The sequence below is a fragment of the Bos grunniens genome, chromosome 19 (genome assembly GCF_055505025.1).
Source record: "Bos grunniens cultivar Pamir isolate PY7600 chromosome 19, Bosgru_T2T1.0, whole genome shotgun sequence".
Taxonomy (NCBI): Eukaryota; Metazoa; Chordata; class Mammalia; order Artiodactyla; family Bovidae; genus Bos; species Bos grunniens.
The window spans coordinates 1,761,394-1,787,328 of NC_141183.1; the positions used below are offsets into that span (position 1 = coordinate 1,761,394).

General features: G+C 52.4%; 2 protein-coding genes across 7 annotated transcripts in view; one reads left to right on the top strand and one right to left on the bottom strand.

Moving 5' to 3' along the window:
- The first annotated feature begins 243 nt into the window (after window positions 1–243).
- Window positions 244–14,790, top strand: PRKAR1A (protein kinase cAMP-dependent type I regulatory subunit alpha). Of its 2 annotated transcripts, none has more exons than XM_086355874.1 (11): window positions 244–428; window positions 3,390–3,569; window positions 8,202–8,372; window positions 9,179–9,270; window positions 9,471–9,532; window positions 10,276–10,322; window positions 11,175–11,333; window positions 11,994–12,054; window positions 13,091–13,212; window positions 14,074–14,155; window positions 14,433–14,790. In XM_086355874.1, exons 2-11 carry the CDS (start codon window positions 3,396–3,398, stop codon window positions 14,603–14,605), a joined length of 1,143 nt encoding a protein of 380 aa, XP_086212000.1. In that variant the 5' UTR covers window positions 244–428; window positions 3,390–3,395; the 3' UTR covers window positions 14,606–14,790. The 2 variants fall into 2 exon arrangements, with proteins under 2 accessions (XP_086212000.1, XP_086211999.1); XM_086355873.1 differs by lacking the exon at window positions 244–428 and adding an exon at window positions 669–793.
- A 4,652-nt stretch (window positions 14,791–19,442) lies between these two features.
- Window positions 19,443–25,935, bottom strand: part of FAM20A (FAM20A golgi associated secretory pathway pseudokinase) — a 41,549-nt gene continuing 35,056 nt past the window's right edge. For 2 of the 5 annotated variants that reach the window (XM_086355870.1, XM_086355872.1), the window contains 6 exons: window positions 25,414–25,529; window positions 24,588–24,768; window positions 23,677–23,786; window positions 23,125–23,206; window positions 22,366–22,425; window positions 19,443–21,216 (listed from right to left, as the gene is read on the bottom strand). In XM_086355870.1, the coding sequence (XP_086211996.1) occupies window positions 20,952–21,216; window positions 22,366–22,425; window positions 23,125–23,206; window positions 23,677–23,786; window positions 24,588–24,768; window positions 25,414–25,529 (814 nt within the window). In that variant the 3' untranslated portion in view covers window positions 19,443–20,951. The remainder of the gene's footprint in view (window positions 21,217–22,365; window positions 22,426–23,124; window positions 23,207–23,676; window positions 23,787–24,587; window positions 24,769–25,413; window positions 25,530–25,935) is intronic. The other 3 variants (XR_015147010.1, XM_086355871.1, XR_015147011.1) reach the window with 3 other exon arrangements.

Consider the following 25,935-nt stretch of genomic DNA (forward strand, 5'->3'; position numbering starts at 1 on the left):
CCGAGCGGACACTTGGCCGGGCTCGGGTTTCCTGGGCCGGATGGCCGGCCGCAGCCCGGAGGCCGCGAGCGCCGGATGCCCGGCGGGCGTGCGCGGCCCGCACCCGCCCGCGCGCGGCCCCCGGCGCAGCTGCCGCCTCCCCCGGGTGGGAGGCGGTGGGAAGCCCCCTCCGGGTCCCGCGGCCCCTCGGTGGGGCCCTGGGCGGAGCCGCCCACCTGTCCCCCGGGACGCCCCAGGGGGCCGAGCGGGGGCGGGCGCGGAGGGCCGGAGAAAAGGCGCGGGCGGCGCGCGCGGCGGGAGTGAGGGCGCTAGGCGAGCGCGGGACGGGCACGCGAGCTGCCGCGCCGCGCGCACAGGGACCGGGAGCCCGCGGAGCAGCTGGGAGCCCGCGGAGCAGCTGGGTGCTCGCGGCGTCCGAACGGGGACAGGTGAGGGGCGGAAGGTGACGGGCGACGGGAGCCCCGAGCCGGAGACTGCGCGCCGTAGAGTGCGGATCAGGGACGCGCTGGGACCGAAACACGGGCAGAGGGAGGACCACTCCGGGCGGGGGAGGGGCGAGGGTTCGCCTGCAGGGCCGCTGCCCCTTTAAGGTTGCCGGGGCGACGGTTCTGGCCAGAGCGAGGCGCATTGACGTCAGCAGCTGGGTGCTGATTGGCTGCGGCGCGGCCGTTTCCGGTGGCGCCGTTGCGGAGCCGCTGTCGCCGAGTGGTGAGGGGCCGGGAGGGCGTCGTTGAGGGAGCCCCGTCGGCCGTCTCCTAGCCCGCAGCCCGAGCCCGCCGCCGCCCGTCCGCAGGTGAGGGGACTCGCGGGCCCCGGCGCGCCCCGCCTCGCCGCCCGCCGCCCGCCCGGGGGCGCCGGGACGACCCAAGATGGCGTCGCGGGGAGCGCCCTGCGGGGGGACGGCCGCTCCCCCGGCGCCGCCCGCCCGCGCGGCCTCTCCTCACGGCTGCCGCGGGCCCCGCGCTGGCCGGCGTCCGCGCCGCGGGCCGCCCCGGCTGCTCCCGGCTCCCAGCGCGGGCCCACCCGCGCCGCCGCCCGTGGTGGGGGGAGGGCGAGCGCGGCGGCGCGGGGCCCGCGGAGCCCCCAGCCCTTCCGGCCGCCACGGGGGCGGGGGCCGTGCTTTCCCCCCGCGGCCGCCTACGCGGCCGCCCGCGGCGCTCTTCGTCCGTCCCGGCCTGCCGCCCGCCCCGCCCCGCCCCCGCGGCGGCCGCCGCCGGCCTGCCCCGTCGGTCCGCCCTCGCCTCCCTCGGGGTCTCCCCGCGGCCTTCGACCGGAGCGAGATGGGGGCCCTCCCTCCCGCGGCCGGGGCCCAAGTGCCGCGAAGGGCACGTCCCTGCGCACGTCCGGGGTACCCGGGGCCCCCTCAGCTCGGGGCGCGCGCGCCCGCGCCGGGGGGAGCTCGCGGGAGTGGCCATCTCCGTGGTCCCCGAGGATGACCCCCAGGAAGGGCTCCTGGCCGCGGCCTCAATCAGCGACCTTCTCAAAGGGTCTGACATACTTCCTCGCGTCTAATCCCTTGGACACAGCGTTGTGTTACTGTCACAACTGAATTTCCAGAAGAAGGAACCCCAGTGTTTTCTTAGGAGAGACAATGCGGTGTCCGTTTTTCAGCAGTTGAGTAACGGGGGGCGAGGGAGAGAGCTAAATTATAGGCTGTTAGAACTGAGTACAAGTGCAGAGTGAATCTGTAGTCCATTAAGAAATTAATACCATGAAATACGGATTTTCCGGGGTTCACACGATGAACACATGAACCCTGGAGCGTTTCTATTAATATGCCGCCAAATTTCCAGTGTCCTCTTTTTGGTCTTTTAAATACATTGTTGCAAACAAAAAACCAGTTTCACCTCTTGGACTCAGTTCTCTCATTTCTACCACAAACCTGACCTTTGAATGGTTTCTCTGGTAGTTGGAAACACGTATTGATGTTCCGAAATGTATCAGTGTTTGGAAACACAGATCTCATGGACCGATTTTGGTGGCTTTCAGTACAATGTATTTTCTAATGCAGAAAATCCTGAAGTGGATTTTCAGTTGATACGGTTGTCTGACCTGTAAAAGAGGCGGGTGTGAATCTATCTTAAGGTAATCTTTGTGTGTGTGTGTGTGTTAGAGTTTATTTCTAAAGGAGCAGCAGGAATCTTTTTCTGTGGCCTCTTTAATTTATGTGCCTGTCAGATATCTACAAACTTTCTCATGGTCTGTTAACTAGTCTACTGTTATAAAGCTGTCAAAACAGAATGAGTAACAGCATAGTACTGCCCCTCTTCCCTGTGCTGTTTCTTTGTCCTTTGAAATTTAGTTTGATCTCTTTGGTTTTGTGTGCGTTGTATTTGGAAAACATGGGTTAGTACGGAATTCTCTTGCAGAGTGGAGAGGACCTCACCTTTATCTTCTGATCTTAATTACATGGTAATTAGAAAGGAAAACAGTTTGTGACTCTTTTGTTAAGTTAGTGAGCTTTGAATTCCAGGCTGAGGTTAGCTGCCCATTATTGCATTTGTTTATTTTACTTCACGTCGAAGTAGTTTAAACCCTCTAAAATTCACTAAATGTAGTTTATCTATTTAGTTTTCATGTGAGTTAAAAACTTGATGGTTTAACATTTCCCTATTCAAATCTTTTATAATTTACTTGTTAAGGTGTTTATATGGTGGTTTTTTTTTTTTTTTTTCTATTAATAACGTATAAGATTTTCCCTTTTACTAGTGAATAATTGTGTTATCATTTAAGGCTGGAATCTGGTACAAAGAGTCTGGGATTAAAAATTGCTTTTGTTACTCATCTGGGGTTTCTTTTGTGTTTTAAACCATTTTGGTTGTGTTGGCTGATCAGAGCCTGCGCTCGGGTGGTTTGCTGGCTGAGATCGGCCTGCTCCCCTGGGATCCGGGTTACGTGAAGGGGACGTCAGATGTCCCTCTTGGTGCTTCCTTGCTTTGACCAAGTGCTGACTGCTGTGCCTTGTAGTTCTGTGTCCTGTTTACCCTTTGCACACGTCCCACGTCTTCAGGATTCCTTTTGCAGAAGAGAACTGAATGAAATTCCCTTGGGGGCCTGCCTGACTCCTTAGCACCAGCCCCTGCTGGGAGAGCCGCTCGTGCTTGCTCTCTCGGCCTGGGGGCCGGCCGAATCCTGAGTCCTGCGTCCTGCCTCTCCGGGCCTGGGCCCTGTGCAGCGGGACCTCAGTGCAGCACTGCCTTGCCAGAATGTGCCTTCTCTTCATACTTCATTCCCTAGCCCTCACCTCCCTGTTTTACAATTTAAAAAATCTACCTAGTGAGAATGAAATCTTTGTGAACCAGTTGCCTGGTGAGTTTGTTAAATCGAAGGCCAGCTTGACGTTCGCTCTCTGTGAATAGTTTTCCCAAGCTTCTGTGTCTTCTCCGTAGTGAACCATGGCTTCCGGCACCACCGCCAGCGAGGAGGAGCGCAGCCTCCGGGAATGCGAGCTCTATGTCCAGAAGCACAACATCCAGGCGCTGCTCAAGGACTCCATCGTGCAGCTGTGCACCGCACGGCCCGAGAGGCCCATGGCCTTCCTCAGGGAATACTTCGAGAAGCTGGAGAAGGTAAAAATAAAAGGGGGAGCGCAAGAGCTGACCCTTACGGTTGTTAAATGCAAGGCTGGAGAAGGTCGCTGATTTCTATCATTGGGAAGAAAAGCAATTCTGACCAAATAATTATTTATAATCATCATCATCATTTAAAATAGAATTTCAGAAAAGAAATGCAGTTAATGCGTTTGTAGTAATTTGTAACATTGTAATCAGAATTTATCAAAACTACTCTGAATGCTCAGTTTATTTGGCTACAGGTTTTCCAACCATAGTTCCATGTAACTGTTTTAATTAATACATAAAATGGACCAAATAAAGTACCTGAGTTGATTCAGTTGATTGGAAGTAGTACAGCACTGGTCAGCAGAAACTATCGCAAGATTGTAAATTGATTATACTCCAGTAAAAATTAAAAAATAAAAACAGTACATCAGTGGTGTGAATTGAGAACTTCTGCAGTACTTCAAAGCATCTATGCTGTTTTCTTCAGCAAAACAAGTAAACTTGCAGGCTTTACCCTACGTTTGAAATCACTGTACTGGAGCATCCGAGTCCAGCTTGTGACTAGTACGTTAGAAACTCCGAGTCGTCCAAGTATGTCTTACTGTAGGATATGTCCTAGCATAAATTGACTGTGGAGCAGAGAGAGCAAGATGGACAGCTGTCAGAATTTTACTGTATTTACAGTTCTGGTCAGGACTTGTTTCCCTTTGAGAAAAAAGAGATTCAGTTTTTACTCATTGTTGCACATCCTTATTGTGTGTGTGTCGGTGGGACCTAAGCATGGGGTATGTGCTTCTCTAAGCAAAGTGGTCATTTTTCATCAAGGTCAGTGCTTTAGTTCAGTTCCCTCAAAAAAATGATGAAGGAGGAAGTTTGGTTTGTTGAGAGTTTTGAGTAGTTTGTTTGATTTGCTCCTGAAACTTCAGCAGGATAAAGTTACAGATTTTCTTAACGCATATTGAAGTTATGATGTGGTTCATAATGACTGTGTACCACTTGGGAGGCATTTTCTTAGGTGTATGATTGTTAATTATCTAGTTGTATTGCAGAAAGTTTTATACTGTATCCCACTGGTTTGGACAACTTCTCAGTCAGCATAATTTATTAGTAAAAGAATCTGTTTTACTAATGTTCAGAAAATGTTTGGGTGGCTCAGTGATTGGACCCTTTTTCCAGTTTTCTTGGAAAGCTGTTGAAATTGGTGTCTAGTACCATGATTGGAATAATTAAAAACAACAGGAAAACCCAGCCAGTCCCAGTGCATGTAGCCTTGGTGTTTTGGAACTGTGGTAGGAAGTCTGGTTTTTACTTAAGCAGTTTCTGATAGTGGAGCACTGTAGCGCCAGGCTGCCGTGGGCCTTCCCTCCCTGTTTGGAAGTGAAGTGCGTTCCTGGAGGTCTGGTTCTGAAGTTGGTCGCTGTAAGGTGATCCCTCTTCTCTCTGGACATCAATAGCAGCCACCCGCTGAGCGGACGAGGTGGGTGAGGCATGAAGTGTGTGTCTTTTTATAGGGAGTGTGCAGTGCCGTGCTCGTCTCAGGGCTGCACTTTGATGGCCCTGTTGGAGCACTGACCTCAGGGAAAGCAGGAAAGGACCCTGAAAGTCATTTCTGTGCACATGGGGTTTTTAGATGTGATGTGTGTCGGCCTCTCTACCCCTTAAGAGAAGTCACAGCTTACCACTTTTGTGTGTTCATGGATTTTTGTTCATTTGCATCCACTCCTTTAGCTGAGGTTGACTATGGATATCCGGGCATTGAAGAAACTAGGGTTTCAGCTGTTCAACAGGTCATTTTTCTGTACATTAGGTGTTGAGTTATATGTCTGAGAATACAGGCACACTCTTGTCTCCTCTTTGCCATGCTAACCAGGGCTCATGTTTCTGGTTCCCTCAACTGCTCAGTAAGAAATGCCCCAGAAACCTGTCTCAGTTGGTCCATTGACAGCATCTGCATCTTTCTTCAGACTGTTGTTTGTCATCCGAGTCCTCTCTTTTGTATGTGTTCCTTTGAACCTTGCCAACTAGTAGATGAGAGGAATTGTGATGGCTCTGACTGTGGAGTGCCTCCTGTGTGCCAGGTTCTGTGTGAGCCCTTGACCTTTTGTAAATGCTCATTATTTCAAATATGTGAGGTTGGTGATTGTCACCGTTTTAGAGAGGAAGCAGTAAAGCTAAGAGAGGGGTCAGGGAACTTGGCTGCGGTCATACAGGGACCTCGTGCCCCCCACGTCTCGGTGGTTCACTCCAGATGTCCTGATACTGGGTCACGTGCAGCCCTCTCTGCTCAGCCCGTCTTGTCTTGGCTGCACATGTTTTGTTCCGGGGTTCAGTGGAAGGAGCAGCCATATATAAGGCATGCTGTTCTCAAGGCAGAGCAGGGCAGGCGCTCTAGGGGCCAGAGTACAGTCTTACAAGAAGAGGGCCTGGCGTGGCAGAACAAGCCACGTACCAAACCCCGAGTCAGTGGGCTGGGACGTTGACGTCACCCTCTGGGAGGAATGGATGTCAGGGCAGGGAGGATGAAAGCACGCTGAGTGAGCCGCGGGCGCAGAATCAGAACTTAATGTGCTGGGATGCACTGACAGTAAGGGGACGGGGGCGGGGGGGTTCTTTTGAGGAGTGAGGAGACTGAAGAATGACAGCAGCGAGAAAAAGGATATAAAACGTGTCACGGTGCTTGGGAGAAATGGGCGACCTCAGCCGTGGCTCCAAGTCATCAGGATCAGGACACGTCCAAGCGCCGTTGGAAGGTGGAAATCCAGGAAGCATGGTTACAACCACAGTGCTCTTGGCACTTCAGAATCGTATAAGACAATAAAAATTCACTTAGATAGACAGTACTTCCAAACGAAGGGTTACTTGTGAGGTTTTTCATGAATTTTTTGTGAAATATCAATGACACATCTTGGGAGGTAGAATCTGTGTTTTCATTTATGCTCTTGAACTTTAAACTTTGGGCACACTGGAGTTTTAAAGTTCTCTGTTAATATGGAATGAGAAAAACCTTACCTGTTACTGTAATTACCAGAACGATAATGAAGTGGGTTTTCTTTGAAAATTTTTTAAAAAACAATTTAGTTACATATTTGCCCGTGGCTCAACATGACAATGAAAAGTCTTTTTCCTACGCCGTGGCCTCCCTGGAGTGCCGCCTGAGTTCCATCATACACGGGCATTTACACACCTGTGTCCAGTGTGTGCATGGCATCCCACTGTATGGACGCACATTAACTGTGGGTGTTACTTAATCGCCACATTGATGACTGTTTTGGTGGTTTCTGGTATTTTGCTGTTAAAAGCTTTGGTATAATGAATAACTCTGTGTATATGTAATTTCACATACATGCATGTTTAAAATAAATTGCTAGCAGTAGACACACTTTATTATTTGATCAACAGGTAAGTGCGTTTGTAACTGAATATGCAAATACATTCACGGTAGTTTTGTTACAGGCCTTTGTTACTGTGTTTTTAATCGAAAAATCTACAGAGATGAGAAAAATAAAGCTGGTTCCTCCCTCCAAAAAAAAAAAAAAACCCATCAGTCACAAGTCTACTAATAGAAATAAGCACTGTTCTTGCCTCAGTGGCGGTGGTTCCAGATGGTTCTTGCTGCACTTGTGTGTGCTTTGATTTGTCTTGATGCCAGATGCAGAACTGAGTACCAGGCGGGAGAAAAAGCCACCACCTCCTTAAATTCTTTTTTATCAGAATTTTTCAGAAATAATTAGTAAATGTTGTCATTTAGAATTTCAAGGCTGCTTTAGGAAAAGAATGGAGAGTGAGTCACGAACGAGGAGGTGATAGCTCGCCATTCTCGGCTTGTTTCATTCGGGTTTGGCGTCAGTCATAACTCATTCTCTACTGCAGACCTGAGGGGATTTCTTTTTAAGGCCCTAGATCTGAAAAATAAGATTTTTAAGTAGTTGATCTTGGTTTCATATGGATTGGTTTAATAAGTTGTTAAAAACAGGTAAACCGAGTGTCAGCCCTGCCCGTAAAGAATGCTTCCAGCTCTGTTAGGGTAAGTATTGTTATGTTTGATCTTAGTTGAAGTCCAGGTTCCCATCACATTTCATTATTTGTTGAATATAAATCCCACAGGCTCAGCACTCTCTCTCTTGTTTTTCTGTGTTCCCCTTGCCTAGTGTAGATGTGGAGTGGCAGGTCCACAGAATTTGTATTGAGTTAATGGAGTAACCTGATAGCCTAGACTTTCTCATGTCACTTGCTGTGCCTGAGTGATATTCCTAGATGGCATGCACGGGCGAGGCAGGGATCTCACTCCTTTCCCAGGGTTTAGTTTTGCAGTTGATGGCTGTTGAGTGCGTTGCAGATCACCGTCGCTTTATTGCCTCAGTGCGTGTATGGCTTGCATATGCGTGTTCTGTGCCCTTGTACCAGTGGCTTTCTGTTTGTTAGTGTAGCTCCTGTCACCATCTGAGGAGCAGTATGACCTTTCAGAGTATTGCTCTTCAAATTCGACTCTGCACTTTCTGCCATTCATGATTCGCCTTTGCGCCTTAACTTTCACGTTGATAAGGAGAGGTTTGCAGTGACTGAGGACTGTGGTTAGACTAGGGGAACGCCAGTGAAGAGCACCGAGGCAGGGTCTCGTTTTATAAACTTGTAATTTTTCAGGAGGAGGCAAAGCAGATCCAGAACCTGCAGAAAGCGGGCAGCCGTGCAGACTCTCGGGAGGATGAAATCTCCCCGCCGCCCCCTAACCCAGTGGTGAAGGGCCGGCGGCGACGCGGGGCCATCAGCGCTGAGGTCTACACCGAGGAGGATGCCGCGTCCTATGTTCGGAAGGTACCTGCCCGCGGGGATGTCTCCTCTGATGAGCGTGCGCTGTTCCCAGCAGTAAACACAAATGGGGGGGCCGTGCTCCATCCTTGCTGTTCCTGGGTGCTGGGAGCAGGTTTCTGCAATAAGAGCCCATCAGAGGAAGCATCTATAGTGATTATAAAACAGCGAGCACTTGAGTTTGGGGGATTTTCTTTTCCGTGGTGGTGTTCTGCGGTGAAAGACCAGGCAGTACTTGTTGTCCTGCATTGTGGTGTCAGTTTTTTGACGTCCTCTCGTTCGTGTGGTGGCTTTACCCTTTTGCTCTGTAAGTGTCTTTCATCTCCATTGGCTTTTTCTCAGAGCCAGTCTGCCATTTCCAGTTATGCGATTAGCCTGAAGGGGGAGGATAATTGGGCTGGCAGGAGGTTGAGAGACTAACAGTGCATGATCACACTTCAGACGATGACAAGTTACCATAAAACGCTCGGGTGTGCCTCAGTAATGACCGTGGGTAAGGTGATTGTGGTTTGTTTCTCGGGTTGTTGACTAGGAACCAAACACCAGCCTTTCAGTGCAGGCCTAGTTGTAGACAAAGGGGATTAATTAGTCAGTATTTGTTCACTCAAAGTCAGTATCTGTTCACTCAAAGTCAGTATCTGTGGGGTCAGAGATAGTGTGAGAGTGTTGTGTTGAAAATACTTAACTCAAAGCAGCCTTGTCTAAGTACCTAAGGTAGCTTGACATCTAATTGAAATGTCGGTTGCAGTCATGAAGTTGTTTTGGTTTATGGAATGTGGGGAATGGTCATTGGACTTCCTGCTCTTTCCTAGGTTATACCGAAAGATTATAAGACAATGGCTGCTTTAGCTAAAGCCATTGAAAAGAACGTACTGTTTTCACATCTTGATGATAACGAGAGAAGGTAGGTGATATTTTTTTTTTCGGTACAGTTGGGATCCCAAACTAGCTGCCTCACTGTTGCAAGTTTTAAAGGGTCTTCATAATTGTTCACCTGGTGCCACTCCAGGCTGAAAATCTGGAAGCTCTAAGGTTAACTAACAGACTAAGGTCTGTTAGTTTTAAGGTTAATGTTTTGTAACACGAAGCCTTCTCTCTCTGCAGTGACATTTTTGACGCCATGTTCCCGGTTTCCTTTATTGCTGGAGAGACTGTTATTCAGCAGGGTAAGGGTGGCCGCTTTTATGGCAAGTGCTATTAGTAAAGTTGTGAAGTTTTTTCCTCTTTCAGCCTACCATCTTCCTTTTGGTATACTGTTGGATTTTCTTATTTCTTTAATTAAAATTTTCTCAGCTAAAAGTAAACGGCACACTTTGCCTAAGGGGCTAGTATTTCCCTAATGTCAGTGTAGTTTTGTTTATAGTAACTGTTAAAATTTGTGCATTTTTACTTTGTAAGGAATTCCAGAGCCACATATATTTTATATATCTTTTATATGGATCATTAACCAGTCAGAGGAAGATGAAGCAGGGAATAAGCCACACTCAGACTCTTCATCATCTAGCTTGTCTCTGTGTAAGGCTCTGTCCCTTCTGCCGGCTCTTACTTTGCCCACATACACTGACATGGAGCTCATCTTCTGGGTGTTCCTCTTTTTGCCTTTCTTATTTACTCTCAATATTTTCATGGGTTTTCATAATCCATGTATTTTCTTCTTTAGTGACAAGGTGATATGTTGTTACTATTGTATCTTGTTTGTTGTTTTAGATGACATAGTGGTTAACATTTCTAATTTCTATGCATACAAGTGGCTTGCTTAAGTTATTTTTCAGAGGCATCTTCACCATGAGATGACTGATGACCTGGTCAGTTTTATGACTTGTAAAATATATTGCTGGACTTTTTGGTTTGATTTGTTCTTTTTTAGTTTATAATTTGCTTCTGACTTTTTTACTCTCCTCACTTTTAGGTGACGAAGGGGATAACTTCTACGTGATTGACCAAGGAGAGATGGACGTAAGATTTAATAATAAAAATATGTTGAGAATCTTAAAAGCTTGTTATTTACTGCTTCTGAGAGTGTCTGAAGGACTATTACATCCTTGTATGTTAGATTCCTTTTGCCAGATGTTTTACTGACACCAAGAAAGGCCATTTTTACTGACACATAGACTTTCTAAAGGTACTTCCTTTGGTTGAGTGTACAGTTCGGAGCTTTCACTGGGTTAGCGGTTCAGGCATGTGCGCCTGCTTTGCAGGAGAAGGTCAGGGGGAGGCTTGGCAGGTCGTCAGCTGGGAGACTTGGTGCAGCCTCTGTCCTGTACATCTTGTCCTCCCACAAGAGTATTAGAAAACTCAGCGGCACAGCAAGTAAAGCGCTAACCAGCACAGTGCCTGGCACAGGGCTCTGTAAGTACACTTGTTCAGTGGCTGAGTTGTGTCCCACTCTTTTCAGCCCCATGGGCTGCAGCACACCAGGCTCTTCTGTCCTCCACCGTCTCCTGGAGGTTGCTTATAGTCATGTCCATTGAGTTGGTGATGCTGTCTAACCATCTGATCCTCTGCTGCCCCCTTCTCCTTTTGCCTAGTAAATATGTGATGAGCACTGTTAAGGCCTGGTTCACTTTTTCACTCTCATCGTCTGCAGTGGGGGCCCTTTTCTTCCCAGATGATTAGGCCAGCTGTGTCATAGACACTCTGGGAGTTTGAGTTGTCAGAAGGCAGGTGCTTTGCTCTGTTGTGTTCCAGAAAGGTAACATTTTATTTTCTACAACAAAGTTCAGGATTCTGACCTTTTAAAAGAGTGTGCGCGTTTTTAATCCGTATATATTTGTGTGTGTAGAGATAACCAGTGCTTTTGTATTTTAGGTCTATGTCAACAATGAATGGGCAACCAGTGTTGGGGAAGGAGGGAGCTTCGGGGAGCTTGCTCTGATTTACGGGACTCCTCGAGCGGCCACTGTCAAGGCCAAGACGAACGTGAAACTGTGGGGCATTGACCGGGACAGCTACAGAAGGATCCTCATGGTGAGACCCGTGCGAGTGGGTGCAGCCTGCCGTCCAGGCTGTGCGACTCGCGCTCGACAGTGCTACCGCAGGAAGGTGGGAGTGCTTGTAACGGTTGGATGCTTGGTCTTAGCATTACCCGTTACACCGTTTGCGACAGAGGTCTTTTAGAACCGAACTTTGGCTGAAATAATATGGGAGATAAACACAGGGTGTGTGTGCAGTGGTCAGCTGATGTTTGCAACTGCCTCCATTGGCCAGCGCATCTTCCTGTAGCCAGGAAGATCTTCACACGGACGGACGGCTTGATGGTGCTGCTCTGACGTTTCTACGATAGCAGTTTGAGTCCTTCTTTCTGTAGAGGATTGGCGTTGTGGAGCAGGACCCTGAGCTGGAAGTATACTCAGCTTTACTTGGGGGCTTTTTTTTTTTGGAGAACTGATTATTTGCTTTTTTTGACATTTCAGTACTTGATGAATTCTTTGGCCATATACCTGGTGTTCCTTTTAGGAGCAAGTTACCGAGAGCTTCTTATTGAACACAGGCCTACCGTCTTCAACAGGAGAGAACAAGCGAGCCCTGGGTGACCGTTGCCAGCTTACCTGACACAGCGCTTGTTGCTCCACAGCGCTATGCGGTTTACACGCTTCAGAGACACGACTTTCTCTTTTTCATTTACAGGGAAGCACGCTGAGAAAGCGGAAGATGTATGAGGAGTTTCTTAGTAAAGTGTCTATTTTAGGTAAGTTGGAAAGTTGCATGGAGAATCGCTAAATTGAAGTGTTAGTGGTGCTTAAGGAAGTGGATTCTGTTTGCTAAAGATTGCTCAAGTTATCAGCATATTTTCATAGTAACAAAAAGCACGGAACTGTGAGACCGAGGTTTGGCCAAGAAGGAGTTTCACCTTGTGTTTAGTTTGCTGGTGGATGGCTGACTTCTTAGTTAGAAATCAGTGCTACTGATTCTTCCTGGAAGGATAGAAAGACTGGACCTGTCCTCCAGACAGCAGCCGGCCGGTTCCCCGGGACTTGGTCTCCATGCTCTGTCAGTGAGTTTTTTTAGTTCAGGAAAGTGAGTGTCGCCAAGAATGTGTTTCTTCTGTGGAAAGGTTTGGTGTCACTTGCTGGCTTTCTCTGAAAAAATGCTAGAAGTTTGAGGAAATGCAGAGCAGCGTAATGGGAGGTGCTGCTGTGGGATATGTTACAGGGACTTGGAGATGTTATTACAAGCTGCTCTTCATTGGGAGGGAATGGTGGATTTCATTAAGGTCACGCAGTCTTGAATTGTTGCTTTTTACAGTGACTTGATTTTTGTGCCCTTAGTTTTCCTTTCTTGGAAATGATTACTATTTAGTGTCTTGAGTGTTAGTTTGGCCTTTGGGAACATAAGTTATTTTTTAGTTATTCTTTTTGGTTTTGTAAATAAATCTGAGTTATTTCTCTGCATTTCTGGAACAGATTCTTTTTGGGTCCTGTAATTGCAGGTTTGAGTTGCATTGATGGCAGTCTTTGGCAATACTTAATGATCACATTCTTTTCATTCCTTTCCCACTGGATGAGTTGGTGTAGGTTAGTCTGGCTTCTGGGCCCCTGGATTCAGGAGGGTGCGTGGGCCACCTGCAAGTGACGGGGGGCGTTGCTGAGAGGGGCAGTTGAGACAGGTGCCAAGTTGAATCTGAGCCGCACTGGAGTGTCTCAGTTGACTTTTTATACTTTTTGTTTTGAAATTCTTAGCATGCCGGATAACACAGAGAAACTCTTTGGATATTTGCCTTTTAGAATCTCTGGACAAGTGGGAGCGTCTCACGGTAGCTGATGCATTGGAACCAGTCCAGTTTGAAGACGGGCAGAAGATTGTGGTACAGGGGGAGCCGGGTGATGAATTCTTCATTATTTTAGAGGTAAAGAGGGGGCAGCCCCGGAGGGAGAAGTGGGCGCTGGTTCTCAGTCACAGCTTCTGTTCTCGGGTCACCTGACACTTTCAGTTAAAGGTTATCGTCCCCTTTGAAATGCTGATACTTGCTTTTCTGCTAGGCCACCACATTTTAAATGAGTTTAAGTCAGAATTGTGGGAGGTATTAGCCAGATTCTGATTTACTCAAATTAATCCTGCTTATACAGGCCAAACAGAACTCCACCACTCAACGTGCAGACTGTGAAATGATGTACATTTTTGTTAAAATCATGCTTTTGGGCTGTTTGGCAATAAAGGGCCCAGCTCAGGTCTTTAAATTCTCTGTTTTCCTGTGTTTTATATGCTCATGACCGTGGACATGGAGATCCACACAGCTAGTGTGCTGTGAATGTGGTCAGGAGAAGCTGCTGGTATCTCTCCGGCCAGGGGTTGAGGAAGTCTCAGTGAGCAGGGCCAGGCAGGAATGTGTCCAGGCTCTTCTGAGCCCCGGCATTTCTGTCGCAGACAGAACTCTGTCACAGAGGCAGCAGGCAGGGACAGTACCTGGAGGAGCTGGGGCATCGCCCGCGTGCCGCTGTGTCCATGAAGAGGCGGTGTGCCTGGGTCTGCCCTCCTCCCGCAGTTTCTCGCCTCAGTCCAAACCCTGGCAGTCCCTTGGCAGCAGGAACCCCGGGGATGGAGGTCAAGCCTTTGCTGACTCTCCAGTCCCCTTCATCACGTGAACACAGAAGATGTGAAGTAGCTGCTATTTGTTCTCCTTGCAGAGCTCTAGGTTGCACAGGGTGGTAGTGTGTCCCTGGGAGTGGGCCGTGTTCACGTGTGTTGCTCTCTGGTGGTCCCATCACAGGGCTCAGCCGCGGTGCTGCAGCGGCGCTCAGAGAACGAAGAGTTTGTGGAAGTGGGAAGGTTGGGGCCTTCAGACTACTTTGGTAAGTGGGTCCCGCAGGGTGACGTCCCTCCTCAGCAAGCGCCACAGTCCTTCCTGGCCTTGTTTTCCTTCTCCTGCGTTTCAGTTTTTACTTTAGTTTTTTGGCTCTCAGAGAGTTTGACCTTGACTCAGTTAGTAGTTACATTACTGTCTCATGTCTGTCGTTTGTTCTGAAGTGCAGATGTCGTGTGGCCTGGGCGGGTCTCTCTCTGCTCTAAGGGTGCCTCTCGGAAAGCGTTCCGGGAGTGTGCCCGCTCTCAGCCCCCTCTCCCCTCCAGGCGAGATCGCTCTGCTGATGAACCGGCCCCGTGCAGCCACCGTGGTGGCCCGTGGCCCGCTGAAGTGCGTCAAGCTGGACCGGCCGCGGTTCGAGCGCGTTCTCGGCCCGTGCTCCGACATCCTCAAGCGCAACATCCAGCAGTACAACAGCTTCGTGTCCCTGTCTGTCTGAGGCCCGCCCCGGCGCCCGGTCCGCCCAGGCCCCCACGCAGACGCTCTGTGCCCGCGCAGCGCCCTGTGGCCACTGGCACCGCAGCTTCTTGTCGGTTTCTGTTCAAGTTGCTTTTGTGGCACCGTTTTTATTTTGGAGCATTACTGAGTGCTCACACAGTTAAATAAATAGAAGGGTTCTCTGGAGACTTTGCTGTCCCCGCCTGTCTGTGCAGTGTTGGTGTTCACACCCCAGCCCCCGCCGCCCCTGCCCCAGCCTGGCTCGCTGTCTGCCGAGGGTTGACCCCGCTCCCCTGAGGTGCGTGGCGTCTGAGGCACAGCGCGAGGTTTCCTTGAAGTGATGCACGTTCCTGCTGCCGCAAGTGTTCTTTAGACTGTGGCCATGTGTGCTGTCTGCCTCTATGGAATAAATGATTTCCCATGAAGCTCTGAGGATTAGGAGGAACAGGTGTAGAAGAATCTTCATGTAGTAGGATGTCTGCCTGTAGTTAGAGTAGCTTAAGGGTGGAAATGCCCATTGTTGCTATGATACAACCAGTTCTTTTTCTTTTTTAATAAGTATTTGTATTTGTCAGGCTGATATGCCTGGTTTTGTTTATCTCTGGTTGTTAAGGTTTCCTCTTCAGTTCCGCAGCATGTTGAGGTGTGCCTGTCTATTCCTGCTCTCTGCATTTCACACCGAATCATAAGCCACAAATACCAGTTCTGATTTAACGACATCTGCCTCAGCTCACAGATTCTGATTAGACCTTCCTCTTTCCAGCTAGTGCCAAATACTCAGCAGCAGATGCTGAATTGATAATGAGAGTTCAAGGTCTGCATTCCTGGTTGTTAGCTCAGAGCCTCTGGTTAGCGTATGTCCTTCAGGTGACCCAGGATGGCCATCTCTTACGCTCTGCAAGCCCTGACTCCAGGAGAGATCCACTCCGTGTCGACGGAACAGAGAAATGGAGGAGGGGTTGCTGGAGGGCGGTGGCGGGCAGACGGGTTCACTGGGGCAGGGGGCTCGGGAAGGCGCTCTTTACTTGGCTTCAGCGCCCGCACCACCCCTCGCCCCGCTTTCAATCAGCTAGACTTCATGGGGGCCTGGGGGTGGGGTAGGATGTGTCTGTGTTACACATCCATCAGAGAGGCCATCCTGCTGCGAAGTTCCGCTTCCCTGTCCGCTGTTGTATTCCCTGGGAGACTTTTCTGTGTGAACTTGTTTTGAGTCTGAGCTGTGTTGCGGTGCTTTCCAGCCCTATCAACCTTGCGCTGCTACACTCTTCCCTTGCACCAGTGAAAGCCCCACTGTTCATCTTCATTGTGTTTTAAACAGCATCTCACAGTTCCGTAACGTAGGCACTTCTGTTTGCATTGTGATTTTTGTGACCTAACATGTAGGGGTGTATTTGGGAGTGACTGCAAGTGTTTCTTTTTCCATCTGTATGCAACTGGCTCTGATTAGTAATCCCTTCTTACCCTTTCCTGGGTCATTAAATTGGTCATGGTACATGTTTTTCACAGATTAGAACAATTTCTAGGTTGTTACTAGTTTGGAGTATAAATCTGGGAAACATTTTATTTACATTTTAGTGTGGAATAGAAAGCCACCTTATTACATATTTTTTATTTTTCAAAATTATACTAAATGAGGATTTTTGATCTGTATTTTGTGTTTAGCTGCCTTTTTATATTTAAAAGATTAAAAATTGTTAATTAGCTTAAAGCTTAATTTGATCTTTGTTTAAATGCCAAACTGTACTTTAGAATGTCATACGTTTGCACAGTTTCCTGTATGTATGAAATCATGTTCGTGTATATTTAGATACCCACAATGCTTCGTAAATGAATTTTGCTCTTAAGTCATTTGGCTTTGCTGTTTACCCCTTTTTGTAGTTTTTAATCTAAGCAAACTGAAGTCTGAATTTAAAGATCGCATTTTAAGCTTTGTCTTTGTGCAGTCTGGGTGTATATGCGAAATCACAGTTGCGTCGTCTGTCTCAGCGGACATCCTGAGCTTTCGCAGTCGTCATTTCTGGGCTTGGTAAGGGAGTTTGAGATCTCCTGCTCTAACAGTGTGGACACCAAAGGACCATTTTGTATTGTTCCTGGTTACTAGTCCGATTATTCTGTGTGTGCTAATATACTCTCTTCTTTTTGTTATAGATTGTCTCAACGGTAGGTCAAGTAATAAAAGATTAAATAATTTAATTCTTTAACGAATCAGTCTTTCTTCCCTTTCTCCTTTCCTTCTCTTCTCCATCCCCAGTCCCCCAGAAACTCCGAATCCAAATCCGGTCCGCAAGGATGAAAATTGATTGTGAGTTAGGGGATGAGGGGATCATCGGAAGAATACGTTTGTTTTCAGTGTTTTCCAGTTCAGTTTGTCAGTGAATCTAAACTCCTTCCTTTCAGGGTAATTGAGATGTACCGGATCTGTTTACCGAATGGTGGGAGGAAAAGGTTCAGTCAAGTCGAAGAACGCCTTTTTGTTAAGGGTAGACTGGTTCTCTGACTCCTGGATCAGCGTGCTCCTTGGCTTAAATTTAATAAGTGCGTTTGTGTATTTAGGTGTGTGTCTGTGTTTTGCACACATACAAGGTCATTTCTAATACTTGTTCCTCAGATTGCTGAGGCGTGGGATGGGTAATTGAGTCTGTTAGGATGGTAGATTTCGTTTCTTCACCCCCTGCTGGAACCGTGCTGCTTCGTAGCACATGCGCTTTGTCCACATGCAGTCACCTCCTCCCGCAGCCCACTGGAGTTCGAATATTTAACGGACTATAATTGAAGAGCATTTTCCTGGGTTGACTATACTGGTTGTAGATTAATTGTCCCTCTCAAACACTGGCTCATATGAAATCCTTTTTTAATGATGTGAGTGTATTGATGTCGTGAAGTTGAAGTTGTATGATGTTAGTTTTCTTAACATTGCCTTCTCTCCAACCACAAATTGACAGCTGAACCCATTCTGTATTTTTGTTAGGCCCCAGCAAGTGTATTTCTAGGTGGGCTGAAACAGCACTGAGAAGCAGCGTCTGGATCACCATTAAATGTGACCCCCAAGTAGCTGTCGTAATAGCACCAGGGAAGCCTGGAGAGGAGAAGCGGAAATCTCTCCCTTCTTACCCCTGGAATTTTACACAGAAGCCAGTGTTGCTGCTGAAGGACAAGTTTGTGAAGTGCAGACTCTTCACAGTTGGCACAGTCTGTGGTTCAGGGTCTGTGGCCCTCCCTAGTCTGTGGTGCAGAGCTGTGACTTCATCCTGATGCAGCCTAAAACCCAAACCCCAGATGACGAGGGTTTGTTCTTTTGTGAAAGCTCTGCCAGTGTAGATAAGCAGCGCTGTGGTTTCCCCAGTCACCACTAGGTGGAGAGCTTGTCATCGCCTTTGTTCACCTTAGAGTCATCGCAGTTGATCCTCGTTCCTCACGGAAGCTGTATTTGCGCATTTTGCAAACCTGCCTGCTCGCTGGGACGTGTCTGTACCCCCAGCTTAGCCCTTGCAGCACTGTCACGGCCACGCCCAGGCCAGAGTCGGGCGGAGGAGACGTTGTCCTGCCCGCCACATGCCCGGCCCGGGGCAGGCGGCACCCTGCCTCCTTTCAGACTTAGGTCTGTGATCCAGCGCCCTTCCTGTTGGTCTACTTAATGCCCTTTTTTTTTGGTGTTTTTGAGCTGCTCTGTCGGTTATTTCGCTGTTTAAAATGGCCCCAGAGGAGTTGTCAGCTTCTGGCTCGTGTTCTCGAGTGTGACTACCTTCTCTCAGGCGTGGGTTGCAGTGCTGTTGGCCACGAGCTCAGCATTCATGAAGCAACAGTAGTAGCTGACGTGCTCACACACCCCACACACAGCAAAGGATCACGGGTTGGTTGGTGGGCAAAAGTGTAATGAGAGGCTCGGGGGAACCTGCGGCCCCGTGTTTCTAATAGGAGCAAACAGCTGTCTCCCCGACTCACTGTCTCTGGTGACTCTGTCTACCATTTTTTGGTGGTGGCAGTTCAGTTGCTCAGTCATGTCTGACTCTTTGCGACGCCATGCACTGCAGCACACCAGGCTTCCCTGTCCTTCGCCATCTCCCAGAGTTTGCTCAAACTCACACCCATTGAGTTGGTGATGCCATCTAACCATCTCGTCCTCTGTCTAAACCACCACCAATAAGAGAAGCAGCTACACTTGTTACAGTCCTAAGCCCAGATGCCCTCCAGGTTTGGGGGAGGCTGAGCTCCTCCAGACCTCTCCCTCCACCAGCTCACAATCTGTCTGTTCCCTTTCATGTTTTCACTTTGCCATCGGTAATGACAGGAGAACACAGAAGGTTCTTACAAAGACAAGAGTTTTCTAGTCATGGATGTGTGGGAAGAACCTGATAGTCCCAAGACTGGGGTCTTCTGTTTTATGGTGTTTTTGACAAATAGTGGAGTCTTGATGTTATTGAAAGAATAATGGTGTGTTTAGGACAGCTGAGTCGGGGCACCTAGGCACTGGGCACACGGGTCTCACTCGGTTCTGTTACTCTGAGTTTGTGAAGGAGGCCAGCGTCTATTATCGCGGCCACCTGAACACAAGAGGCTGGCCTGACGTGGAGCTGGGCTTAACCTGCCTGGGGCTCTGCCATTTGGGTGTTGAGACCGTCGGTTCTGTCCTCGGCCGCCCCTGCCTGCGTGTTTCCGGGCTGTCCCTCCGTGTGTCATTACCTGGTTCCCCCCACTCCAGAAGGAGACATTGGCTCAGAGCAGGAGAAGTGGGAGGTGGGTGCCCCAGGGGCAGGGAGACGCCTCAGTGACGCAGGCCTCTGGGGTTGAGGTCCCTCTACTGAAGACTGATTTTTGTTGTAAAGTCAACAAACAACAGCTTCACAAGCTGGGTGCATTTTTGTGTTCGGTGGAAGAAACACTTTGGCACAGCTGTGACCCCCTAGGTTGTGTGATTTTAGTTCACCTCTCTGAGCCCCTCAGTTCCTTGGCAGTCAGGATGAGGTGGGGATTGTCTATGTGGCGGGAGCTCGGGGAGCGGCCGTGGTGTCTGCACCTTGGGGCGTGGCAGTGGGGGCCCCGGGGGGCCGGAAGCCCGTCTAGAGTGTGTCCCCTGGGGCCGTCCCTGGGCGCACACCCGAGGTCCTGGATGAAGTCCAGAGAGGTGCTGACCTGGGACCCGCCTCAGCCTCAGTCTTACCCCGCTCATCACGAGCATCTGAGCCTCTGGCCTTCACCAGAAAAGCCGACCTACGACAGCAGCGCTTGTCACCTGCTGACCGATCAGCGTGAGTCCACTCCCGTCGCGTGTGCTGTCACGGGCTGCGGAGTGAGCAAGAAAACGTCCTATTCAGACGCAAGCAGGTCAGCAGAGACAAGGCTGGCGAGACAGTAAGTCCCAAAAACGGCTGGAGGCTTAGGAAGTAAAGTGGACTGAGCCCTGTCTGAGCGGGTGGCGGAGGGGAGGGCATCTAGAGCGTCAGACTGCTCCGGGCAGCCCGCTGCCCTCGGGGACTGGCGGGGGCACTGCCAGGTCTCACAGGAGCCTGCACTGGTTGGCAGGCCGGGTGGGCCCCGGCTGCCCTCAGGGACTGGCGGGGGCACTGCCAGGTCTCATGGGAGCCAGCACTGGTTGGTGGGCCGGGTGGGCCCCGGCTGCCCTGTTCCAGGCCAGGCTCGTGCCCCTGCCGGATTGGCCTTGTGTTGTCCCACTGCAGGACCCCCTCGCTTTGCCTTTTGTAGCTACTGACGCCAGTCCCGACATCCTTGATGCCAGTTCAGTCAGTGTTTACTCTGAGATGGAAACATCCTTTTCGGATACCCTGAGCAGATCCCTCTGTTTACCTCTTGTGATACACATCTGAGAGATCACAGGGGACGGCTGTGTTGAGACGGGGCCACAGTGATTGGCGCGTGAATAGAGTGAAGTGCACTTTAAACCAGCTGGAGAGTCACCATGAGTAGTTTCTTTCTTTGTCTGCTTGTGAGACACCAGATGTTTCTGTGTGGATCAGGAACCTCCTTGTGGCCATAATAAACACCTGGAGGAGTCCATCCGATGTCCTGCCATTTTATTTGTGACAGTTAATGCTGTCCTGGGAGCCGGGCTTCCAGGCCAGACCCGTGTCCAGGTTGCCAGTGGGCTCAGCAGGTGTCTGTGGCCTCGATGGAGCAGAGCTTCCCGGGGGAGGGGAGCCAGGCCAGTGCTCTGAGGAGGGAGGCTCGCTGGGTCACACTTCCGCTCTTTCAGAATCATCCCCTCGCCCTGCCTGCCTCGTGAGCTCCTGACCCAGGCCCCAGCCTGGACGGGGGCCCTGGGGAAGCAGTGGTCCACACTCAGAGTCCACCGCGGCTCTGGTCCACTTTCCGGGGTGTGCCTCCTCCGGCCCCTAGCTCGTCGCGTTAGCCCGGCTGGAGTCTGGGGCCCACTGTCCCACAGGGCCGTCGGCCACCACACTCTGCTCCCCGTGGGCCTCAATGCAGTCCTGCACAGTCCTGAGGACGGTCTGCAGCCTGCGGTCCAGGGCGAGGAGGTGGGGCTCCGTGAGCACGGGGCTGAGCTGGTCCTCCAGCAGCGACTCGCGCATCACGTCGCTGAGCCTGTAGTCGGCCTGGGCCAGCAGCTGCAGGTGGAGGAGCGTCTTCCTCTTTATCCTGGAGGACAGAGTCAAAAAACCCAGTTAGTAACAGTAAAGGGAGAAGCTTCCCGAACTTCCTTCTCTCCCCACTGCCCATTCTGGGGGGCTCGTGCTGCAGAGCCGTCTCCTCCCCCAGGGCCTTCTTGAGCACTCTTGAATGACACCCGGTAAGAAGGGACTGGATGGGGTGGCGGTTAGCGCCCTGCGGTCCTTGCCCAGTGGTCTGCCGAGCCGTCCGGACTCTCAACTGTGGCACCCCAGGCATCCGGGGCTTCTCGGGGGATCCAAGCAAGTGCTGAGTGAGAGCTTTCCCAGGAAATTTGAAGCCAACGTGAGAAGCCCCCAGTAGGTGAGACGGCGCGGGTGCCAGCCTTCTCAAAGGCCGTGGGCACTGCTGGCCCCACCTTGCTTCCGCTCAGCTCTATGGTTCTGATTTCTCTGTATCAGATTCTGAAATGGGGTTAGGCCAACCTTTAGGATTCCGATCTCTCTTACGTGGGGCTGTGACTTGGACTCACATGTAAGCAACTTAAGCGCCTAGCCTCGATCACACACAACCCCTGCCTTTCTTGCTCAGGAGGTGGGTGGCAGGGAGGGGGATACGTGTAAGTCACCCCAGGAAGTGGAGGAAGAAAGTTCAGGCTCCAGCAGGGAACGGAGACACTTTTGCTCCCCGTGAGCCACATGTTTCTGTTCAGCCTTGGACGCTGCTGCCCAGCAGGTGTGTGGTCCTGGCCGGCCTGCTAATGCGCCAGCCAGGCTGGAGGCGGTCAGGGATGCTGTGGAGACGTGCTGACCAGATGGAGGCCTGGGGGCTTCCTCTCTTCCGACAAGCGCTTATAGGACTTGAGTCAGGATTCTGCTTAGACGGTGACAGGAGAGCGGTATTTACAAGCTACGTGAGCCGGGACACAGCAGAGGCCACCAGGCTTGGCGAGAGTGAGCGCATGCTTATCTGCGTGGCTTAAGGATGCAGGCAGGCGGCTGAGAGGTCTGAAAGCCCAGGCCCTAAGTCTCCCTCTGCGGGGGCAATTCTGCAGTTAAGGGACAGGAGATACCCAGCTTCCTGTCGTCCGCCCGCTCATGTCCTAGAGCAGCGGAAATGGGTGGAGCCCTGCAGAGCCCTGTGGGCACCGGAGCTGCCCCGAAGGGGACGCTCGCTCACCGGCAGCACTGGACGAGCGGCGCCAGGATGGAGACCTCGTCGTGGGAGTGCCGGCCGAACCTGCGGGGCAGACAGACAGAGGGCGCTCGTGGGGCGGAGCCGCCCCCGCCTCCTCCCCCGCGTCCCCCACCCCGCCCCCGCCCGCCCTCGCTGCGCGGCCCATGGACCCGGCTCCGCGTGCACGCCGGGCTCGAGGCCAATGCCCCTCCCGCCCCTCTCCTCAGGTCACACAAGCCTCCTCCAGAGAAGGCAAAAATAGCGCCCATTTGTCCCTGTATCCACCAGCCCGAGGGTGGAGGCTGACAGGAGGAGAGGGGCGCTCTGCGGCCAGCGGTGAACGCGGAGGGAGGGGGAGAGGGCCGCAGGCCGCCGCCTCAGCAAAGACGAGCGAAGGCAGGGCTTCCCTGCTGGCGCAGCAGGTAAGCGTCCGTCTGGCAACGCACAGGGCGCGGGGCCCATGCCTGGTCTGGGGAGATCCGCGTGCCAGGGAGCAGCTAAGGCCAGGTGCCACAGCTACTGAGCTAAGCCTGGGCCCCGGAGCCCGGGAGCCACGACCACTGAGCGCGGTGCTCTAGAGCCCATTAAAGATGGCACCACAGTGAGCAGCCCCGCTCTCCACACTAGAGAAAAGCCGTCACAGCAACAAAGAACCAGCAGCGGCGAAAAAGAAAAAAGAGCAAAGGCTAAGGAGCCAGGAGGGTCGGGAGCCTGGACGTGACCACGGAGGTCCCGCGGGGTGGGGGCGTGGGGCGTGCTCACCCCCGGGCGTTGTCCAGGTGGATCAGGAACCCGTCCTCCCCGAACTTGGTGAACATCTCGTAGTGGTGCCGGTCCATGTTTCCTGTGGAGGAGGCGAGGCGCTGGGGCCAGGCCAGGGCCTGTGGACACGGCGCCCGCCTCCCAGCTCCCTCTGGGGCCGAGGCTGCACCCGCCCGAGCCTCTCTCCCAGGGCCATCCCACCGCCCCAGCCCACTGGGGTCCTAATACCTGCCTGGAAGGTTGGCCCTCCTTGCCCAGTGCCCGCACTGGGTCTGGCTCCCTGCCTTTCCAGAAGCTCACCGGCCCCCAGGGCGGAGGCCTGCATCCCTGCCCTTCTCCCGAGCCTGCCCATCCCCCGGGGGCTTCCACAGTAGATGGCAGGTCCCTTCCCTGGCTCCTCCCACTGCTGCACTTCCTACCTTCGCCCCACATTGCCACTGTGAAGGGGACGACTTCCATCCCCACCCGGCCTCGGGTGGGTCTGCCCCTCCAGATGGGACAACCATTCACTCCTGTGGGAGGGTCACAGGGGGTCCCCGGCGTCGCACCCACCGATCAGGAAGTCAAAGATGGCCATGTCGATGATGTTGAGCAGGCGGCTGCTGCTGTTGTGCGGGTACGCCTGCTTCACCGCCTCGCAGTAGAGGGGGTTGACCTCCCACCTGGGGGAGGAAAAGCTGGGGTGGAGGAGTCTGGCCTCACCTCCCCCACGTCCCTGCCTCCCCGCTCCTGCCCGGGCTGGGGCCCGTGGGGACCCCCAGGAGGACCTGGGTAAGGGCCCCTGGCAGCGGCTGACTCGCTGCGTGAGGAGGCTCCAGACCTTTCACAGTGACCGGCCCAGCGGGGTGCTGCACTGACCACGTGCCTGGGCCCGGCTTCCTCTGCAGCGCCTCCCAACGGCCTCTAGGCTGCTGCTCTCTTGTCTCCCGAGCCATCTGCAGCCCCCGCCAGCCACCCTCTGCCACTCTCTGTGCACCAGAAGGCCCCCAGGTCCCTTTCATCTGGGGGGCTCCCCCTCAGCCTTCACGAGTCCCTAAGGATCTTCCACGGCCCCCAGAAGTCCTGCCTGTTCCCTCCTCTTCCCACCACGGCTGGAAGTCTGGAGGGATGAACCCATTCATCCAGTCGGCTCGTTCACTAAGCACCTGCTCTGTGCCCGGCCAGGCCCTAGGAACAACCACCTTGGGGAGCCCGGGTCCCCCACGGGCATCTGTGCCTTCTCACAGCCCGGCTGCTCTCTGCCCCCACGCTGGACCGGGGGGCTTCTCGAAGGAAGAACCCGGGCTGTCCTTTCGGTCTCCCCGGGCATCCAGCACGGGGTAGACAGGGGGCTTTTTATAACCATCCGTGAACTAAAGGGATGGCAGTGACACCTGCAGGCACATGGGGTGAGGCCGAGGGGCGGAGACAGCGGTGGGCCTCCCGAGGCCAGGTGAGCGCCCTTGGTCCCAGGACCCACTCACTCCTCTCTCCCGGCCAGCGAGTAGGAGCGGATCCAGGGGCTGGGCATGGAGAACCTCGGGGCCAGGTTGAGGGACGGCAGGAAGGCGGACAGGGAGCCCTCCAGCAGGTGCGGGCTGCCGCACACGGCGTACTCCGTCTTGCACATGTACGGACACTTGGCAAAGAAACACACGTTGTTCGCTGGAGGGCGGAGGAGGAGAGGACAGTCAGAGGAGGAGCAGGCACCATCCTCCTGCCCCAGGGATCCCTGAACTCGTGTCTCGGGAAAAGTCAGGAGGAGAAGACATGGCCTCTGCCATCTGTGGGGGATACCACAGACTCGCGCATCCTGGGAACCACCTCTCAACTGTCGGAGTCGAGACTTGTGGGCCCAGCCTACTGCATCATGCCCACACTAGCGGGGGCTTCCCTGGTGGCTCAGCTGGTAGAGTCTACCTGCGGTGCGGGAGACTGGGTTCCATCCCTGGGTCAGGAAGATCCCCTGGAGAAGGGAATGGCAACCCACTCCAGTATTCTTGCCTGGAGAATCCCATGGACAGAGGAGCCTCGGACATGACTGAGTGACTGACACTTGCAGTCTCTTTTTGCTTTCTGTCTGGACACGTGACATCTGCCTCCGGGGCTGCCGGCATCAGAGTTCAGGGCCCGCACGGGCACCTGGCACCCAGCCGTCTCGGTCCACAGGTCACTGAGTGTGACTGTCTGGAGGCCCACATCTGCAGGCGGCAGGCAGCCACCCAGGAACAGGGGACCGCTGGCAGGAGGTCAGACCGTACGACAGCCCACGCTCTCAGACCCAGAGAAACGCTCTTGCCAGAAGCCCACCTGGAGAGACAAAGAAGACGCTCTGCAGGATTTCATTCCTGGTCACCTCCAGGATCTCCCTGGTGACGTTGACCAGCCTGCCCACGGTTGGCGGCACCCGCCGGAAGTCCAGAATCCTGAAAGAGACGGAGGCCTGTTGAGGTCTGAGGGATGACCGCCTGAAAGAAGTGGCCTCCACTAGAAACGGACCTGCTGAGAACTCCCCAGCGGTGCAGTGGTCAGGACTCTGCTTCCACTGCAGGGGGCACAGGTTCTATCCCTGGTTGGGGAACTAAGATCCCACCAGCTCCCAGGCACAGCCAAAAAAAATAAAGAAATGGATGGGCCTTCCTGACTGCACCCAGTGGAGGGTGGGGGTTTCAGTGTCCAAGGCAAGCGTGCACCCCAGGGGCTGGGGGCGTGGGGAAGGACTCTATCCCATCAGCCCTTCCGGGCAAACCCCAGCATGACCCTGTGCTTGGCTCAGAGCTCCTCACGCTCGTGTGCACATGAGTCACCCCCAATCCTGTTCAGATGCGCCTC

Coding starts and splice junctions, on each gene's coding strand:
- PRKAR1A (XM_086355874.1), top strand. CDS start 3,396: ATGGCTTCCGGCACCACCGCCAGCGAGGAGGAGCGCAGCCTCCGGGAA. Junction 13,213..14,073: donor AATTCTTCATTATTTTAGAG/GTAAAGAGGGGG, acceptor GTCCCATCACAG/GGCTCAGCCGCGGTGCTGCA. Junction 14,156..14,432: donor GGGGCCTTCAGACTACTTTG/GTAAGTGGGTCC, acceptor TCTCCCCTCCAG/GCGAGATCGCTCTGCTGATG.